This window comes from Oncorhynchus mykiss, chromosome 13 (genome assembly GCF_057628025.1).
Source record: "Oncorhynchus mykiss isolate SJ-2025 chromosome 13, ASM5762802v1, whole genome shotgun sequence".
Lineage (NCBI taxonomy): Eukaryota > Metazoa > Chordata > Actinopteri > Salmoniformes > Salmonidae > Oncorhynchus > Oncorhynchus mykiss.
In genome coordinates this window covers 66,863,422-66,884,487 of record NC_143034.1, presented here as the reverse complement: position 1 = coordinate 66,884,487, position 21,066 = coordinate 66,863,422, and the positions used below count along the sequence as shown (strand labels likewise).

The 21,066-nt window shown below is 41.4% G+C and overlaps 1 protein-coding gene across 5 annotated transcripts in view; it reads right to left on the bottom strand.

The window, feature by feature from the left end:
* Positions 1-2,705: 2,705 nt before the first annotated feature.
* LOC110518424 (protein mono-ADP-ribosyltransferase PARP14) overlaps positions 2,706-21,066 on the bottom strand; it is a 49,424-nt gene continuing 31,063 nt past the window's right edge. For 3 of the 5 annotated variants that reach the window (XM_090197304.1, XM_090197302.1, XM_090197306.1), the window contains 15 exons: positions 19,142-19,175; positions 13,775-14,077; positions 13,433-13,657; positions 11,632-13,346; positions 9,735-9,965; positions 9,291-9,512; positions 9,053-9,128; positions 8,486-8,632; positions 7,443-7,505; positions 6,668-6,844; positions 6,160-6,432; positions 5,351-5,956; positions 4,892-5,031; positions 4,370-4,544; positions 2,706-4,088 (listed from right to left, as the gene is read on the bottom strand). In XM_090197304.1, coding sequence (XP_090053430.1) covers positions 3,805-4,088; positions 4,370-4,544; positions 4,892-5,031; positions 5,351-5,956; positions 6,160-6,432; positions 6,668-6,844; positions 7,443-7,505; positions 8,486-8,632; positions 9,053-9,128; positions 9,291-9,512; positions 9,735-9,965; positions 11,632-13,346; positions 13,433-13,657; positions 13,775-14,077; positions 19,142-19,175 — 4,671 coding nt within the window. In that variant the 3' untranslated portion in view covers positions 2,706-3,804. The remainder of the gene's footprint in view (positions 4,089-4,369; positions 4,545-4,891; positions 5,032-5,350; positions 5,957-6,159; positions 6,433-6,667; positions 6,845-7,442; positions 7,506-8,485; positions 8,633-9,052; positions 9,129-9,290; positions 9,513-9,734; positions 9,966-11,631; positions 13,347-13,432; positions 13,658-13,774; positions 14,078-19,141; positions 19,176-21,066) is intronic. The other 2 variants (XM_090197305.1, XM_090197303.1) reach the window with 1 other exon arrangement.

Below are 21,066 nucleotides of genomic sequence, written 5' to 3'. Positions count from 1 at the left end.
AAACCGGGCCTGAGCTCAGATTGTAGTGCAGCAGCATGTGGAATGATGGGGAGAGTATGTGTTTGATGGTGTGTGTGTGTGTGTGTGTGTGTGTGTGTATGTGTTTGATGGTGTGTGTGTGTGTGTGTGTGTGTGTGTGTGTGTGTGTGTGTGTGTGTGTGACTGATATCTAAGGGAAGTGTTTGTGGGTGGGGGTGGACAAGAGAAGGGTTGTTTGTAATATCCCTATCAGTCACTGGAGAAGCAGAAAAGTTAAAGGCTCAAACGTAGAACTATGCTGCCCCCTACCGTCACACCTTGGACACACAGCTCAAGCTGCAGTATAGACGGGTGTGTTGACAACATCACAACAATGATGCACTTGTAACTGAGGCTAAAGGCCCCTAGTGTCTATTCTCACTCAAACCTGTGGTGAGTTCATTTTTTAAAATCTCTTTGATGCTGTTTTAAAAACTCAGTAGAAAACTCCAAACTGGTGACACTTGTAATGCAGCAAACCTTTTACTGTACATTAATTTAGTCTCCAGACGTCTTTCACCACACAACCATTGATCTAAAATATACGTTAGTAGGAAATACCAACACAACATAATGATACTGTATCTTCTCAATTTAGTTGTTTTAATAACCAGTTAATCGAATAGCAAAACTGCCATTTGAATGTAATATGCTACAGAGGCAGGTAGCCCAGTGGTCAGAGTGTTGGATTAGTAACCGAAAGGATTCTAGATTGAATCCCTAAACTGACAAGGTAAAAATCTGTCCTTCTGCCCCTGAACAAGGCAGTTAACCTGCTGTCATTGAAAATAAGAATGAGTTCTTAAATGACTTGCCTAATTAAATGAAGGTATAAAATTGTTTTCACATTAGGCAATACACTTGCACTACCCATCAAAATTGACTGGAATCTAATTTCCACAGGCATAATAAATATATTGTCCAGATGTAATTATGACATATAGTTGGTGTACTTTAATCAAATTTAAAAAAAAAGAATGAATAAAATAAACAATGTTTATCAGGCACTAGTTTGCATCACGCCCGTCTTGTGCATTTTGCCATTGTAGTAAATGTCCTCAATGTTCATGCACCTGGGGAAAAACCTTTTGGCTGCGCAAATCCAATCCTGGCATAGGTCTGGATTAATGTTATGTTATCCTTATCCATGGCTTGAAGGAGGATGGCACAGTTATGGGGATGACAATCATACACCTTCCACCTGTATTGTAATCATGTGATGCATTTTACAGTATTGTAGTGTACAGTTGAAGTCGGAAGTGTACATACACTTAGGTTGGAGTCATTAAAACTCATTTTTCAACCACTCCATGTCTTGCTAACAAACTATACTATTTTTCCAACAATTATTTACAGACAGATTATTTCACCTACAATTCACTGTGTCACAATTCCAGTGGGTCAAATGTTTACATACACTAAATTGACTGTGCCTTTAAACAGCTTGGAAAATTCCAGAAAATGATGTCATGGCTTTAGAAGCTTCTGTCAGGCTAATTGACATAATTTGAGTCAATTGGAGGTGTACCTGTGGATGTATTTCAAGGCCTACCTTCAAACTCAGTGCCTCTTTGCTTGACATAATGGGAAAATCAAAAGAAATCAGCCAAGATTTTATTAAAACCTTCCCCAACCAGAAACAGTAGATTGATGGCAGCATTCTGGCGAAACTGAAAGCGCAAACCACTGCTTTTAACCAGGGCAAGGCGACCGGAAACATGAAAAAATGCAAACAGTGTAGTTATTCCCTCAGCAAGGCAATCAAAATCAAAGTTTTATTGAGTTTCTATTTTCCAAACTCAAAGAATATCGATTTTACAACAGCCGCCAATTAATCAGTTACCTCTACAATCTCGTTCTGAACGTTGCATATTGATGCGAATTTAGGCTATTGACTAGAACTTAGTATAACGGGCCAACACACTGTGGTGCGTGTTACCCAAAATGGGGATTTCAAAGAGAGAGAGAAAAAAGAAAGTACCCGAGAGAAATATACATTTGGGTGAATTTGTCAGCTATGCTTATTCTAACCCTAGCCTTGCCCCAAACTGCCGCTCTTATGGGTCAGAATATAATGATGTAATTACGTGGGGAAGGTGGATTCTCTGCGTGGACCGTTCAGGCTGCTTAATGACGCATTTCTCCGGCGCACCTCTCTGGTCGTCCTCACGATGTCAATGTCCTTTTGGCTTAATGGTCTGCTCCCTCACCCTTGCTCTGGAAGGGGTATTCTGAGGACAGACAACTCTGTAGCTCAGAGCTCACAGCATAGGAATGAAACCTTTTAGATACCACGATTCGATGGGGATTGGATGCTAGGTGGTCCGGCTTGAATTCATCTGCTTAGACACAGCTACTCATCCGTAGCTTGGGTAGAAAACAATTTCTTTGTCTTCAAGCTTGTGTTGCGTTTTGGGTTTGTTGACTTTTTAGACCTTGGCTGCAGCTGGGGTCACTTTGTCATAACTGTTAATTCTTCACTCACAAGTTTTATACCCTTGGATCAGAAGTGGGCGTAACCGCCTTTAGGGCAATTCTCTGGGCATACCAAGTTAAGAGCAAGGTCTAGGTTTTACATTTCATCTTTACCAAAACATTCCCTTTGATTTGGACATTTTCCACATTTTCCAACGTACAATGTATAAACATCAAACATATACTAGGAAAAAACTCTTCACGTTACAATGTTTTCGTAATAACGTAATCTATTAACCTTTAATAACAAAACAAAAATGACATACATTTTCATATTCCATCTATCGTCATGACCACCATTGTGCCTGACGGAAACCATTGTTCCAAAGTCCCTTTATTTCATGTTTAACGTTGAGACTGGTTCTCCATATTGAGGGGACACAAGAATGTTGTGTGGCCTAAGATTTACTAGGGGCGTGAGGGGTCATAAAACCCCCACATCTTCAGACCCCTAGATCTCTCCTCCTCTGTTGGGGTTGAGAGATAATCTGTAGGGTGGTGGTCTCCTGTAACCTGACCTGATCAGGACAGTCATGACAAGTGGTATGAAAGGATGGTATGAGAGGATGCATTTGTTAAATACAGTACATCTCTGATCTTGTCAATATCAGATTTTGTCAAACTTACTGTGAAGTAAAATCCTTATAGTCATCATCATAATAGTACTTCAAATCAAATGCTATTTGTCACATGCTTCGTTAACAGGTGTAGACTAACAGTGAAATGCTTACTTACGGTCCATTACAATATATCATGCTTCATGTGTTTCTACTTTACAAACCTTCATTCTCATTATGTAATTCTCAAAGTCTGTAGAAGACAAACCAGTTTAAAATCTATAGGTTTACCAAACGGTTAAGTGATTATCAAGTGAGAACAGTCAGATTAAGTAATAGTAAACTGTGTTTTAATAAATTAGAAGACAATCATATCAAGAAAGTTGAGCATTGCGAAGAGTAATTACCTTATGAACATGTATTATAGATTAAACTGATTAAGTTTGGCAAAAAAGTTACTACGATTTTGTGTGTTGTACTTAGTCAATTGAAAATGTGCTTAGAGTCTTAAAACAGCTTTTTAAAAATTATCTATTTAGATTTTTGTACTAAGCGTTCTGAAAATGCACATACTGTACATAAACCAAAACTGTAAGTAAACAAGGGGAACCCTGATTTATTGAGAAAATAAGTCATCTTGATTTGCTATATAATAATCTGTAAAAGAGATAACTATAACCATAGAGAAAGCCTAACATTTTTAAAGAAGCATATGAAAAGTTATACTTATGATAGTAAATGCTCCTTTAATTGTCTAGATGAAAGTGATCAAGTATGCAGGATAAGCCTGAATGTCGTTGAATACAATAAACATGGATGGCGCTGTTGGGTCGTCTGTCACGCTGTCATAGAGTTGAGTAGTTGATTTGCTTTTAGCTGGAGGCGCAATCATATCTCGTTGTCCTTCTGTGAAATCTCCGGTCAGAACATGGCACAGGTACATGTGCTTCTGCCCTTGGGAATCTGGGACTGAGTATGTGTCATCGGCAGAGTAGCTGGCTTCAACTGCAAAGTAGGTGCCGTTTCCATACACTGCCGCTGCAAAAAGGGATGACATTATTATCATAGACTTCTGCTGAGTGGTAGGAGGGGTCAGAGAACTTAGCTAGCTGGCTAACTAGTGTTTGTTATTTTAGCCTAACTTTCGTTGGTGAGTCTTACAGATGTAGTTGCTACGTTAGTGGCAAAACCAAAATGAGTACACTTTCCTAATACTCATACCTGTTGATCATTTGATCTGATTTTGTAATACCCATATAAAAACGGAGGTTTTTGGCACTACTTTATAACTCTGGTGTTTGTCATTTTGTACATCTTACCATTTTTCCCAGCGTAGCTCCGATTGAACCCGTTTGCGTTAATTGTATCTATGATTAGGGGGCAAGTTCCATGGAACAGCCTCTTCTCATTGTTCTGGTGACAGTTCTTGGAATCCATTTCTTGTTTCTTGATCTGTAGATTCCTCCACAGGCTTGGGTTCTGGATCCTCTCAATCTGAAGGAAGGGGGAAAACCACACATTCATATGCAAAAAGACTGTCAATACAGCTAGATGTCCTACTCTAATATGACCGGTTTTCAAAACCCAGATTAAGCCTAGATCTGGATTAAAAAGCACAACTCATTCCATTAAGAACATGGCCAATTGATTACATTATAACAACTGTAACCATTCCATTTGGCAGGCCCAGCAAGAATGTGTATGTAACCAGGGGTGGAATTGAAAGGGAGTGTGTGATTCTTGGTGATATAACAATGGAGAGATCTGAGTGTTGTGTCTTTTTTAATTGCACCTCTTCATTTAACTTGTATTGAAATACATTTAGCAGCAGAGATAGATACCTTTAGAACGCTGTTTTGGCAAGTGGCCTGAAACAGGCCTAGGACCTCATCATGCTCAGAGGTTCCTGGCTGGATGGGGAAGGACTGGCATAAATAGTTGTCTGGCATGGTATCCCAATACTGAGGAAGACTGTCATGAGCTGGAGAATACGGTTGAATAACGAAGGTCAGACAAACACACAGGCTTTACATTGTTGTAAATTCTTGTTAGTACTATAATGGGAATACAACAGTGGGAATGCTATCCTCATGTGTATGAATGGCTTACTCCCAACCAAGAGGACCATAGATAATGAGCAAGCAATATCAAAATAAAAGTTATTGGAATTCACATGCATCAATATCAATCTTAGCCAATCATAAACTCCCAAGAGAACGCTTTAGAGAATGTGAATGTGGTGCATTGATTTCTTGAAAATTGTTGTTCAAGTTTACATGGAAGGCCAAAAGGATAGGTACCTGCTTTGTCAATGCGTCTGATATCGAGGCTGTTGCCATGGTTATCTGTCGCAGGCCCATTTGGCAGGGTGACCTTGTACATCCGACCTTGGATAGTGACCTCCACATGCTGCTTCTTGGTCTCATTTGCCTGCTCCAGACGGAAGTTATGGATGAGGTCAAAGCTTTGGTACTGCCCTCCCTGCTGCTGGTACTGCCATTCCACCACGGTGCTGGCTAGCTCAGCACTCCTACTGAGTTCCTCTTCACTACGGATCCTTTGGAGCATCTTCTGGATTTCATTAGTAACTTTGAGCACGTCTTTGGTGATGCCCTCTATAGTCAGCTTGTCTTGAGATGACTCCTGTTCCACTCTCACTCCCATGGTGTTGATCATGTTACTAATGCGCTGGCGGTCAGAAGTCGTTAAGTTGATGATGGCATCGTCAGTGATGATGGAGCTGTCTTGTTCCTTCAAGATCAGGTCCTTGACCCACTGCTTGGCTTCATCTACTTTAGCCTGAGAATCCCCACAGATGTGGAAGCAAGCCGGATCCACTTCTTTATCCATGAAGACAAATCTCTCAGGCTTTTGTGGCTTATTACCTTTACTCCTAATGAAAATTGCTGTAAGAATATGAACAGATTGTAATAAGTCCCAGTTAATGCAGCTGTTTATCTAAAACTTTCTGTAAAAAAATTCTGTAAACAAAAAAAATTAACAAATTGACATTGAAAGTGTTTCAGTTATCATGTAATAACGAAGACACCTAGCGAATTTAAACATGTTATATACTATATATACTCAAGTTAATAAAGGCATCCCATACATTTTATTCTGGTGCCAATGTTTTCAAAGGCTTTAAACAGACTGCCTTCATCTTGAAGGTCAGTGACCGCCTCCTGTGCATCAGTGTCCTCCTCTTCCTGAACATCTGTGTTTTCCTTCTTCAGCATACTGTTGTAAAATTCAGTCAGCATGGCAGTCTGAAAGATGACAATCCGGACCAGCCTCAAGGTGCTCACTGACTTCTTGGCCACCACTTCCACTAGCGCATCGAACATGGCGTCTGCCACCTGGCTCACCTGTACATTGCCTTGGCCTTAAAAAAAGTATATTTGAATTGGAATTCAAATGGAAATTGTGACTGTTTGAATTAGAATTGGGATTCAATATAACACGACTTTATAAATGTCCATACATGCTTAGAACAAAAATAATAATATTAGGCTTTAAGTCAAGTGTTATTCTGTCTAACAAATGCAATATCAATGTTATTTGATATTTCTCCTATACTCTGTATACGGTCAGTCGTGTTCTCTGGTTGTGTGACTCACCTGTGCCGAGAGCAGGAAATGAGATGGATGTGAAGTCTTTCCTTGCGCACATTTTAAGTGCATCCTTGACACACTCCTGGATGTTCTGAGGGTCACTGATGCCAACCAGGTGAAGGATCTTCTTACTCTGCAGGTTGCCTGGCTCAGTCAAAATCATATCTTTTATAGGTTGGGCTGCTGGAAATAAAGTTGATGGGTTATTTATTTACACATACTTCATACTGCACGCAGAGACAAAGACTTCACCTTGCTCTCGGTAAGTAGAAAAACAGCCTAACTGCGAGAATCTTGCACTATCCCTTAATTGCATATTTAGATATACTTATGTGTATGTAATTTAAGAAAAATAAGGGTATGTTTTGAATTTCATAAGGGGACAAGCATTTCCCAGACCAGCATATAAGCGGCAGTGCAAATTAATTTCTAAAATTGGAAGTATACCATAACCCAATGGGTGTAGACAAAGGAGAGCTCTCCTGTAGGTGCCAAAATATTCAACGGCCCTTTTCTCAAAAGTGAGTTTACAAGTTTATCAACATTCAAAGCAGAATTACTTTCCCATTGTTCCTAAAAAATGCAGTGTATGATATAACATTTTGTAGTTTTGAGTCTCCACTTTTTTACCAATGTAAAAAAAAGAATTTCAAATTTTGCTACACAAGACCGATTTGAGCCGGTCAGTCACAATTTTGCAACAGGGTCACATTCATATGCAGAGATTCAGGGATAGAAGTTCTTAAACTAAATAAAGTGACAGCATTATAACTGGTTTTACTGAGTTGTTGACATTCTGCCTCAACAGTTGGACCAGCCGCATCCAGAATGGCTTTCGACACCCCTGGAGAAGAATAAGAGAAGAATGTTTTTAAAAGTACACACCTCTGCATGTATCGGTCTTGACTGCATACATGACGTATCTTTCCTAGCTAAGGGATGCTACACTACATTTTGCTACAATGACCAAATACACTGTGTATGCAGTGCCAATTATTTGGAAAATCACATCATTATTAAGATAGGGTTATTCAAGCTTGTCTTTTGGAGTCACATATCTTGGTGTCTTCTCCTCTTGACCATCCAGGTTGTTATTGGAAAATCACATTATTATTAAGATAGGGTTATTCAAGCTTGTCTTTTGGAGTCACATATCTTGGTGTCTTCTCCTCTTGACCATCCAGGTTGTTATTGGAAAATCACATTATTATTAAGATAGGTTATTCAAGCTTGTCTTTTGGAGTCACATATCTTGGTGTCTTCTCCTCTTGACCATCCAGGTTGTTATTGGAAAAAAACATTTTGGTCCCACTTTTTTTTGAATGTTTTTTTTGAATGATCCCCTATAGATAGTTTTACCATCACCAAACAATCAACTGCAACTCTGCAGATATGCAACAACTTAGGGTTAAGGTTAGTTGATAGTCAGTTAAACAGTTTGTTGAGAGTCAGTTGAACAGTTTGCTGATTTGAACTTAAACCATCTCTAGGCTAATGTCCCAAAAAAGTGTGAGAGACTTCATTCTCAATTACTAACACGGCTCATTAAGATAAACTACATTGTTGCACATTACAGCCTACTGGGCACAGAAGTTAAGTCAACGTCTATTCCATGTTGGTTGTAATTTAATGGACGTAGAAACAACGTTGATTCAACCAGTGTGAGCCCAGTGGGAGGTGACACAAATAATGACTTGCTGAATCCCACGCATACTAAATCCCCCAATAAAACCTACTGATAAAACCAATAAAACTGCTGTTGTTGTTGAACGTTTAACCTAAAACATGGAACCTCAGGGGAGCCAGAGGTAAGGTTGGATGTACCTGTCTTAAGGTTGAAGGTCTTATTGGTGGAGTTGACGATGACATCAGTAGTCTCTTTGGTTATGTCTCCTGTGACGACCTGTATAACCACCCCTCCCATCTTTGTCTCATGCATCCCTGAGCTTGATGTGACCTTAGAGAAAAGACCTACCAGTAGGAAATAAGTGGTGTACAAGCTGATAAATAATAGCAGATAAATCATCTTAGACAGAAAAGAACAAGCTCCTCCTGATAAAAATCAAGGAGGAGAAAGTTGGCATTGTGTCAGACAGTGAAATACCTTGGTGTTTATATCGAAAGTCAACTGAATTATTGGAATTTAAACATTAAGAAGCTTTCAGCTCTGTAGACACTTCTACAACTCTGAGAAAAGATGCGTGCACACAAACCAAACTCATTGACTGGGATAACCCATTTCAAATGACCAGCTGCATGGTCATCTCCTAAACTGAGGGTAAGCTAAGATTGCTCCGTACCATCACGCTCAAATTGGTAAATTACAAGGTTTGAATGCTAAGAGCTGCAAATCCTCCCTTGTTATGAGGATTATATGAGCTGCACCTTTACCTTGTTGAGTGGATGCTGAGCCCTTTGAAATTGCAGACTGGGTCATGAACCTTTTGTTAAATTCGTCAGTGAAAGCCTGACAGGGAAACAGAGAACGTTTAAAAATACTAATTCAATGCAATACCGTTTGACCAATTCAACTGCATTCACATATGACTTATTTGATTACCACCTGGTTATCAAACGCACTCTAAACGTGATTTGTGTATATTTCAAGTCACTCAGTTTGGCCTTATACCTTGAAAGTCGAAACATCACTTGGGTGGAGGATGAACACCACCTCCTTCAAATGCTTGGGGTTCATCTTACTGCTGAATTTGAGGACTTTATCCAGCATCAGAGAGGCCACCAGGTCTCTGGGGAAGCCCAGGTTTCCTGTGCCGATGGCGGGGAAGGCCACTGACATTAGTTGCTGCTGCTCCGCCAGAACCAAGCACTTCTTTACGATCTCACTCAATGTCTGCAAGATGTCAGGTAAACATGTTTTTCATAAAGGAATTGCTGCAACGTTGTTTAAATCTTTGTAATTTCATTGAGCATGTTTGTATAGTATTGTGTGTTTACATTGTATTGGCATGGTATGTGAAATACAAATATTCATTTTAGTTCTCAGTTGAGGAACAACACATGGTTTTCCAGTAAATGTTTCAGTAAAGGTAGACAGAGTTAGACAGCATTCTACCTTCTGTGTTGCTCCTTGTCCATTACTCCATCTAGGAGCAATTGTATGAAAGACCAGCTTGCTTTTGAGGTTGCAGCCTTTGGTGATGATGACTTCCCCAACCTTGCCAGCAGTGGCATGTTGGTTTATCAGTTCCTGAAGTTCGGGGCCAGCAGCATTAAGGAGTGCAGTGGAGACTGCTCCACTATCCAGTATCAGGTCATTACCGACTGTATTCACAACAACCTCAGTCTGTAACAGATACAGTGCATTTGGAAAGTATTCAGACACCTTGACTTTTTCAACAATTCATTACGTTACAGCCTTATTCTAAAATGTAACAAATTAACATTTTCCCTCATCAATCTACAAACAATACCTCATAATGACAAAGAGAAAAACAGCTTTTTAGAAATGTTTGCACATTTATTAAAAATAAAAAACAGAAATACCTTATTTACATAAGTATTCAGACCCTTCGCTTTGAGATTTTACATTGAGCACAGGTGCATTTTGTTTCCATTGATCAGCGTTGAGATGCTTCTACAATTTGATTGGAGTGCAGCTGTGGTAAATTCAATTGAATAGGAAAGGCACTCACTTGCCTATATAAGGTCCCAAAGTTGACAGTGCATGTCAGAGCAAATACCAAGCCATGAGTTCGAAGGAATTGTCCGTAGAGCTCCGAGACAGGATTGTGTCGAGGTACAGATCTGGGGAAGGGTACCGACAAATGTCTGCAACATTGAAGGTCCCCAAGAACACAGTGGCCTCCATCATTCTTAAATGAATGAAGTTGGGAACCACCAAGACTCTTCTTAGAGCTGGCCGCCCCCGGCAAACTGAGCAATCTGGGGAGATTGGGGAGATGGTCTCTCTGGACAGAGCTCCAGAGTTCCTCTGTGGGGATGGGAGAATCTTCCAGAAGGACAACCATCTCTGCAGCACTCCACCAATCAGGCCTTTATAGTCGACTGGCCAGACGGAAGCCACTCCTCAGTAAAAGGCACATGACAGCCCGCTTGGAGTTTTCCAAAAGGCACCTAAAGGACTCTGACCATGAGAAACAAGACTATCTGGTCTGATGAAACCATAATTGAACTATTTGGCCTGAATGCCAAGTGTCACATCTTGAAGAAACCTGGCACCATCCCTACGGTGAAGCATGGTGGTGGCAGCATCATGCTGTGGGGATGTTTCTCAGCGGCAGGGACTGGGAGACTAGTCAGGATCGTGGGAAAGATGAACGGAGCAAAGTACAGAGAGATCCTTGATGAAAACCTGATCCAGAGCGCTCAAGAACTCTGGGGCTGGGGCCAAAGTTCACCTTCCAACAGGAACGACCCTAAGCACACAGCCAAGACTTCGCAGGAGTGGCTTTGGGACACGTCTCTGAATGTCCTTGAGTGGCCCAGCCAGAGCCTGGACTTGTACCGATCGGACATCTCTGAGACCTTAAAATAGCTGTGCAGCATCACTCCCCATCCAACCTGACAGAGCTTGAGAGGATCTGCAGAGAAGAAATGGGAGAAACTCCCCAAATACAGGCGTGCCAAGCTTGTAGCGTCATACCCAAAAATCGCTGCCAAATGTGCTTCAACAAAGTACTGAGTAAAGGGTCTGAATACTTATGTAAATGTGATATATTTATATATTTATTTAGACATTTGAAAAAATTTCTAAAAACCTGTTTTGTTTTGTCATTATGGGATATTGTGTATAGATTGATGAGGGAAAAAAATATTTAATCAATTTTAGAATAAGCTCGTAACAACAAAATTTGGAAAAAGTCAAGGGTTCTGAATACATGTATGATACCTAAGGTAAACTATACCAGACTATTCAAAATAATTATCTGATTTGATTTTAGTAAGACTGACATTTATAAGAGAGCAAAGACATAATGATAACATTTTACCAAAGCATCTTGGATGTTTCCTTTCATCAGTGTGATGGTCAGCCCCTCTTTGGTCTGCGCTCTCTCTGACCCATTTGTGCTCTGCTCCCATCTATAATGCTGGGTCTCTGTGGATATGGCCAGATGCTGTTGCAGATTATTTCCCCCATGGTTCCCAAACTCTTTTGGCACCATTTCCTCCATAGCCTGGACTGTCTTGTCATTGCTCACCAGATGCATCTCATCCACCAGCTGGACTACACAAGCTGTCTTCATTTTAACGGCTTCAACATACATGGCCTCCTCGTCCTGGAAGAACTTCTTTGCTCCAGGTTCGGGGACTTGTAAAGTATCAAAGTATGTTGATGATACCAGGTCTTTAAATAAGGTCAAGCAGTCAGAGACATGAACCCTGATGCCACTAAAGCAAATGGCCTCATCCTTGAAAGAAACCTTTACTCCACCTTTGACTATATCGGACCAAGCACTCTCTTTTTCTTGGATGAATTTGACAATGGCGTTTGACTTAATCTGAAGAATTTCATCAACTGGAGCATTTTGAAATAAGAAGCCACCAAGTTCCTTTTGCACTGAATTGACAATGTCCATATTGCCAGCCACTACCACTTTTATATTTGGATGGACACCAGACGTCTTCACCATGAAAGTCCTAGACAAAATGTTGTATGTTTTTTCCAAACGGGAGGTAAGGTCCTTCCACCCTGACATCTCCAGGACATTGGAGTCTTCAACATCTATGTACTTGGAAACCAAACATTTTTCAATTTGGCGTTTTGCTTCACTCAAGGCCAGGTCTGAGACAGCCAGGAGCTCCAAGCCATTTCTATCTATTTCTAGTGCTGCATTAACACTCTGTGACGTGAAAAGAGAGTTGCTAAGCTTTTCTTGGTCTTCCTCCTGCAGAAACTCAAGGACATAGTTGCTCACTTCCACCTTCTTCCGTTTCAGTGCCGACACCCCATCTATAATCTTCCTATTAGCACCCCACACCTCTTGCATTAAGCCTGTTAAGATCACATTCTGGCTCTCACGGTTGTATGCCATCTTCAGTTCTGGGTATTCACCTGCAATCTTGCCTTGCAGACCATCTTGAGAAATGACATGGTAGATAGATGGAGCTAGGTGGAGCTCCTCTGTCTTGCTAGTCTTCTCCCTCTCAATTATTTTGGCAATCTTGTCCATGATTTCCTTTAGTGACTGACTGAGCCTATCCACTTCATCTACCAAGCCCACCACTATGAGTGCACCTTTGGCCTTATCAGGGACTACAACCACTGCCTCACCAGACATTGCCTTGCAGATCTCCTGTTCAGACTCCTCCCATGCACAGTCCTGTACATTCAGCTCCAAGGATTTGAATTTAGACAAGGCTTGAGTGAAGGTAGTCTTGACAGTGTCCTTCCACTGGTGGACATGCTTGGCTTTGACATCTTTCTGTTTGAGTAGAGATGGTAGGGGCCTTAACAGGACAGTATGGTGTTGCAGGTCTACTTTGCAGAAGTTTTCGGCCATAATCTTGTTGATGGTTTCAGTAGCTTCTTGCTTGTCACAAAGGTATCTCCAAATGGCCTGGTCGATGTTCTCAGTGAAGGCAGCTGGGAGTTTCAATGTGGGTTGATCTTTGTCATACAGGGCCGTTCCCAGAGATTCATAAAATGGGAAAGCTTTGATAGGCTGCTTCTCATCGTGGTGCTTTTTTGTGACTCTGTGAACAGCTAATTACACAGAAACATCTATCAATATATCATCCTGCATTATGGAAAACTCTGTCACAACATAGAGAATAAGAATGACCATTTACCGTGTGGATCTTGGAAAGTGATGATAGCGGATTGGTCCTCTTCACACATTTCAAGGTCGACAACTTCACCTTCTTTTTCATAGTACAGATGGAGATGGTCTGAACTGTAATTTGGAGGTATGTTTTCAACTTTCACTTTTGCTGTGATTTCCAGTAGTTTTACTGATAATTCTTTCTGCTTGAATATCTTGTGGCTGATACAGTTTGAGATAAAGTACTCAGAATCTGCCAAATAAGAAAAGGGTAGATTATGCGCTTAAGATATTGCTTAGGTTTCAATGACTGAACAAAGACAATAGCAGTGACACTACACCACCCCCAGCCCCCAGTTTTATTGTTTACCTTTTACATTTTGGAAAGTCACTACAGCCATACTGATGTCAGGCAGGATTTCCAGACTGAATCTCTGTGATGCAGTAGGAGAAGCTGAGGTTTGGGCATTCATGATGTTCTCTACCAACATCTCCAGAAATGCCTGGTTCATACTCTCCTGAATGTTTCCCAATACTGCTGAGGTGGATTGCAGCTCTGTCTTATCTGTTGCTGCACTGTCCTCAGGACAGGCTGTTTCTCCATCCCCACTGTCCTCAGGACAGGCCGTTTCTCCATCCCCACTCTCAGGTAAGTCTTTTGGAACAACAGCAGCTGAGGATGAAATGTAAGCAATGCATATCCAACAGGCTTCAGACCAATGTGGACAAACAAAAGTGGGCACAGTTAAATAGCAACATTAAGCCCTGGAAACCTGACAGACAGTAGGAAAAGGAAACATGGAAATAGGATGTGGCATTGCTGTACTTGAATATCAACAACAATATTAATGACAGATGGTTGTAGCTACCGTAGCTGTATCTGATATTGCCCAAACAAGATGACTTTGGGTTTTCTCCCAAATGAGATGAAGTTAGCCATAATAAATTTGTTGTTTTTGCAGATTAAGCACGGCACCTATAAAAAGTTAAGATTGTGTGATTACAATCTCAATAAAGGTTGTAAGTATTATATAACAATGTGCATATAGTGAATTTTATTTTTTTAACTAGGCAAGTCAGTTAAGAACAAATTCTTATTTTCAATGACAGCCTAGGAACAGTGGGTTAACTTCCTTGTTCAGAGGCAGAACAACAGATTTTTCCCTTGTGAGCTCAGGGATTTGAACTTGCAACCTTGATTAAATGGGACCACAATTAAGTGGGACCACAATTATATGTATTTCCCAACGCTCTAACCACTAGGCTATGCTGCCACCCACCATGTAGGCCCAAATTACACTTTACCTGCCTATGTAACTGCCATGTGTATAGGTAACATAGGCCTAGGTATTATGGGACACTAATTAGTAAAGTGGGACCACAATTACAGTGGGGCAAAAAAGTATTTAGTCAGCCACCAATTGTGCAAGTTCACCCACTTAAAAACATGAGAGAGGCCTGTAATTTTCATCATAGGTACACTTCAACTATGACAGACAAAATGAGAAAAAAAATCCAGAAAATCACATTGTAAGATTTTTAATGAATGTATTTGCAAATTATGGTGGAAAATAAGTATTTGGTCAATAACAAAAGTTTATCTCAATACTTTGTTATATACCCTTTGTTGGCAATGACAGAGGTCAAACGTTTTCTGTAAGTCTTCACAAGGTTTTCACACACTGTTGCTGGTATTTTGGCCCATTCCTCCATGCAGATCTCCTCTAGAGCAGTGATGTTTTGGGGCTGTTGCTGGGCAACACGGACTTTCAACTCCCTCCAAAGATTTCCTATGGGGTTGAGATCTGGAGACTGGCTAGGCCAGTCCAGGACCTTAAAAGTCTTCTTACGAAGCCACTCCTTCATTGCCCGGGCGGTGTGTTTGGTGAAAGATCCAGCCACATTTCATCTTCAATGCCCTTGCTGATGGAAGGAGGTTTTCACTCAAAATCTCACGATACATGGCCCCATTCATTCTTTCCTTTACACGGATCAGTCGTCCTGGTCCCTTTGCAGAAGAACAGCCCCAAAGCATGATGTTTCCACCCCCATGCTTCACAGTAGGTATGGTGTTCTTTGGATGCAACTCAGCATTCTTTGTCCTCCAAACACGAGGAGTTGAGTTTTTACCAAAAATTTATATTTTGGTTTCATCTGACCATATGACATTCTCCCAATCTTCTTCTGGATCATCCAAATGCTCTCTAGCAAACTTCAGACGGGCCTGGACATGTACTGGCTTAAGCAGGGGGATACGTCTGGTACTGCAGGATTTGAGTCCCTGGCGGCGTAGTGTGTTACTGATGGTAGGCTTTGTTACTTTGGTCCCAGCTCTCTGCAGGTCATTCACTAGGTCCCCCCGTGTGGTTCTGGGATTTTTTCTCACCGTTCTTGTGATCATTTTGACCCCACGGGGTAAGATCTTGCGTGGAGCCCCAGATCGAGGGAGATTATCAGTGGTCTTGTATGTCTTCCATTTCCTAATAATTGCTCCCACAGTTGATTTCTTCAAACCAAGCTGCTTACCTATTGCAGGTTCAGTCTTCCCAGCCTGGTGCAGGTCTACAATTTTGTTTCTGGTGTCCTTTGACAGCTCTTTGGTCTTGGCCATAGTGGAGTTTGGAGTGTGACTGTTTGAGGTTGTGGACAGGTGTATTTTATACTGATAACAAGTTCAAACAGGTGCCATTAATACAGGTAACGAGTAGAGGACAGAGGAGCCTCTTAAAGAAGAAGTTACAGGTCTGTGAGAGACAGAAATCTTGCTTGTTTGTAGGTGACCAAATACTTATTTTCCACCATAATTTGCAAATAAATAAATTAAAAATCCTACAATGTGATTTTCTGGATTTTCGTTCCTTATTTTGTCTGTCATAGTTGAAGTGTACCTATGACGAAAATTACAGGCCTCTCTCATATTTTTAAGTGGGAGAACTTGCACAATTGGTGGCTGACTAAATACTTTTTTTGCCCCACTGTATATGTGTTTGGACCTGACGAAGGGGTACTGGCAGGTGCCACTGGCAGCGACCTCCTGGGAGAAGACTACCTTCTCCACTACCGGGTTCTGCCTTTCGGGCTCCACAGGGCACGAGCGACCTTTCAGCGACTCATGGACCGTGTCCTGTGGCAGCACATGGAGTACGCAGCTGCTTATCTGGCTGACATCATTGTGCACAGTGACAGTTGGTAGTCACCTCTTTGTAAGTTACAGGCCGTGGTTGATGCGCGAAGGGATGCAGGCCTGACCGCGAACCCCCACAAGTGCAAGCCTGGCTACGCCGAGGTGGAGTACCTGGGATATCAGATCGGTAGGGGAAATGTGAAACCCCAAGGAAACAAAATAAAATTGCTGCTATTAGGGGATGGCCGGTCCCCCGAACCAAGAGGCAGGTGAGGTCATTCCTGGGGTCAGCAGGGTACTACAGTAGATTTGTATCTACCTTTGCCGCAATTGCTTCTCCCTTCACAGACTGAAAAAAGGCACGACTACTCCAGACAGTGCGATGGATGAAGGACACAGAGGCGACATCCAGACCCTGAAGGATGCGCTATGTTCGCACCCGGTACTCGTCACACTGGACTTCTCAAAAAACCTTCTGGTCCAGACAGACACATCTGACACACGTGTAGGGACCGTTTTGTCCCAGGAGCAGGAAGGTGAGGAGCACCCCATCATGCATGTCAACAGGAAGCTCCTCTCGAGGGAGAATAAATACTCTATTGTCAAGAAGGAGTGCCTCGCCGTGAAGTGGGCACTGGACACCCTCAAGTATTACCTCCTTGGGAGAAAATTCACCCTAATCACTGACCATGCCCCCCTTGTGTGGATGGCAAGAGGTAAGGACACATATGACCGTGTCACCCGCTGGTTCCTGTCCTTACAGCGACCAGGAGGTCTACCCCGGGGGATGGTAATAGAGGGGAGGTAGAAATGGTAATAGAGGGGAGGTACGTGAGGTGACGTTGGCTCCCTCTGCTGGGAATACGGGAGCTGGGCAGCCCGACATGGACAGCTCTAAGTGGAGGTAATTAGAGGAAAGTGCCAACCAGCCGTGGAGGCCAAATAAAAGGAGCATGGTGACACACCGTGGGAGAGAATGTGGAGAGACCGACACCAAGCAAAAGTAGAGAAGAAGGACTCAGCGAAACCTATGTGATTTTCTTTGTTTTATTCATTTTCTGTTTTAGTAAAGTTGTTTTTGCGGACGAAAGCCTCCCATTTCTGTGGCAATCTCTGCACGCTCAACCCAACACCTCACATTTTACCACAATATATTAACTCAGAAAAAAAAGAAAAGTCTCTTTTTCAGGACCCTGTGTTTCAAAGATAAATCGTAAATATCCAAATAACTTCACAGGTCTTCATTGTAAAGGGTTTAAACACTGTTTCCCATGCTTGTTCAATGAACCATAAACAATTCATGAACATGCACCTGTGGAACAGTCGTTAAGACACTAACAGATGCTAGGCAATTAAGATCACAGTTATGAAAACTTAGGACACTAAAGAGGCCTTTCTACTGACTCTGAAACACACCAAAAGAAAGATGCCCAACACGTTGTTTCATTGTTTTGCAATGACACAGAGCACATGGAGTGGAATGTTGGTTTAAAACAGGTTCTAGATGTCTGGTCCATTAATTGAATCATGACTGAAATGGGAGATGAGTCAGAGGGGACTCTAACATTAACATACTTGTTATAAAACCTCCTAAAAATGTATATTGCTGCCATCTGTCAAAATCATTTCCATAGTTGAAAAACATCTATATCATCATTCATGGAAATTAAAATGTATAGTTAAGCTGATGATATCCTTACATATTTAAAGTTGAGAGGACTTGAAATAAAAAGTTGAGTCAACTTTTAAAAAGATCTATGGAACCAGCTGCAAAATAATTTTCTAGTTGTCTCAACTTTGGCAAATGTGTTGAGACAACTCAGGAATGTGTTATTGTAGAATTTTCCTTCCACAAAGTTCAGTAAGGCTGTTTGCCTTGATTTTTTAAAGTTGACTGAACTTCCAAATGCTTTCAGTGTGCATGAATATTACACTAGGCATCCGTATATATGTCCAAAGTTGAATGAGATCTATTGAATAACCCTTGGATCAATCTGTTTTGACTGATATAAAATCTAAGTGGACAGACCTTACATTCCAGCCAACAGGCATATCAGTAAGGCAACAGGCATATCAGAAAGGCAACCACTCCCATAATATCCCATGTTAATTATTTGTAAAAGGTGATGACATTCTCTTGCAATAACACATATTTCTAATTAAGCAATACGGCTTGAGGTGTGGTATATATTTTTTATTTTACTAGGTAAGTCAGTTAAGAACAAATTCTTATTTTCAAGCTTGGGGATTTGAACTTGCAACCTTTCGGTTACTAGTCCAATGCTCTAACCACTAGGCTACCCTGCCGCCCCCAAAATATGGCCAATATACCACGACTAAGGATTGTTCTTAAGCTTGACACAAGGGATTGCTTGGATACAGTCATTAGCCGTGAAATAGCCACAAACCTCTGAGGTGCCTTATTGCTATTATAAACTGGTTACCAACATAATTATTTTTCATTTTTTGTCATACCCGTGGTATATGGTTTGATATACCACGGCTTTCAACAGTCAGCATTCAGGGCTCAAACCACCCAGTTTATAATATAATCATTTATAATAACCCTAACCCTCTTCCATATTGACCTAAAGTTAAATGTTTTGTACTTACGTTGTTTGCTTGAGTTGACAGCAGATGGTATTTCCTAAACATAAAAATCATGTGTTAAGTTTGATGGGGCTTGTCCACAGAATATATAGTACCAGTCAAAAGTTTGGACAGACAAGGGTTTTTCTTTATTTTTACTATTTTCTACATTGCAGAATAATAGTGAAGACATCAAAACTATGAAATAACACATATGGAATCATGTAGTAACTCAAAGTGTTAAATCAAAATATATTTTATATGAGATTCTTCGAAGTAGCCATCCTTTGCATTGATGACAGTTTTGCACACTCTTGGCATTCTTTCAACAAACTTCATGAGGAAGTCACCTGGAATGCATTTCAATTTGTGAGAATATTTTCCTTCTTAATGCGTTTGAGCAAATAAGTTGTGTTGTGCCAAGGTACGGGTGGTACAGTTGAAGTCGGAAGTTTACATACACTTAGGTTGGAGTCATTAAAAATCGTTATTCAACAAATCCACAAATTTCTTGTTATCAAACTATAGTTTTGGCAAGTCGGTTAGGACATCTACTTTGTGCATGACAAGTAATTTTTCAACAATTGTTTACAGAGATTATTTCACTGTATCACAATTCCAGTGGGTCAGAAGTTTACATACACTAAGTTGACTGTGCCTTTAAACAGCTTGGAAAATTCCAGAAAATGATGTCATGGCTTTAGAAGCTTCTGATAGGCTAATTGACATAATTTGAGTCAATTGGAGGTGTACCTGTGGATGTATTTCAAGGCCTACCTTCAAACTCAGTGCCTCTTTGCTTTACATCATGGGAAAATCAAAAGAAATCAGCCAAGATTTTATTAAAACCTTCCCCAACCAGAAACCGTGGATTGATGGCAGCATTCGCACAAAAATGAAAGCGCAAACCACTGCTTTTAATCACGGCAAGGCGACCGGAAACATGACTGAATACAAACAGTGTAGCTATTCCCTCTGCAAGGCAATCAACAAGTTAAGTGTCAGTATAGATGTAACGGATGTGAAACGGCTAGCTTAGTTAGCGGTGGTGCGCGCTAAATAGCGTTTCAATCGGTGACATCACTTGCTCTGAGACCTTGAAGTAGTGGTTCCCCTTGCTCTGCAAGGGCCGTGGCTTTTGTGGACCGATGGGTAATGATGCTTCGTGGGTGACTGTTGTGTGCAGAGGGTCCCTGGTTCGCGCCCGGGTATGGGCGAGGGGACTGTCTAAAGTTCTACTGTTACATAGAGACAAAGTACAGTCGCAATTCAACGACTCAGACACGAGACATATGTGGCAGGGTCTACAGTCAATCACGGATTACAAAAAGAAAACAAGCCCCGTCGCGGACACCGATGTCTTGCTCCCAGACAAACTAAACAACTTCATTGCTCGCTTCGAGGACAATACAGTGCCACCGACATAGCCCGCTACCAAAACTTGCGGGCTCTCCTTCCCTGCAGCCAACGTGAGTAAAACATTTAAACGTATTAAACCTCGCAGGGCTGCCGGCCCAGACAGCATCCCTAGCCGCATCCTCAAAGCTTGCGCAGGCCAGCTGGCTGGTGTGTTTACGGACATATTCAATCAATCCCTGTCCCAGTCTGCTGTTCCCACATGGTTCAAGAGTGCCACCACAGTTCCTGTTCCCAAAAGTAAGTCGTTTAGCTAAGGTAACTGAGCTAAACGACTATTGCCCCGTAGCACTCACTTCCATCATCATGGAGTGCTTTGAGACAAACTGAAATGGTCCACCCACATAGACAGCGTGGTGAAGAAGGCGCAACATCTCAAGACATCAGTTAGGAATTTAAAGCATACTTCCAAAGTTGTGGCAAAATGGCTTAAGGACAAAAAAGTCAAGGTAGTGGAGTGGCCATCACAAAGACCTGACCTCAATCCTATAGAAAAATGTGTGGGCAGATCTGAAAAAGCGTGTGCGAGCAAG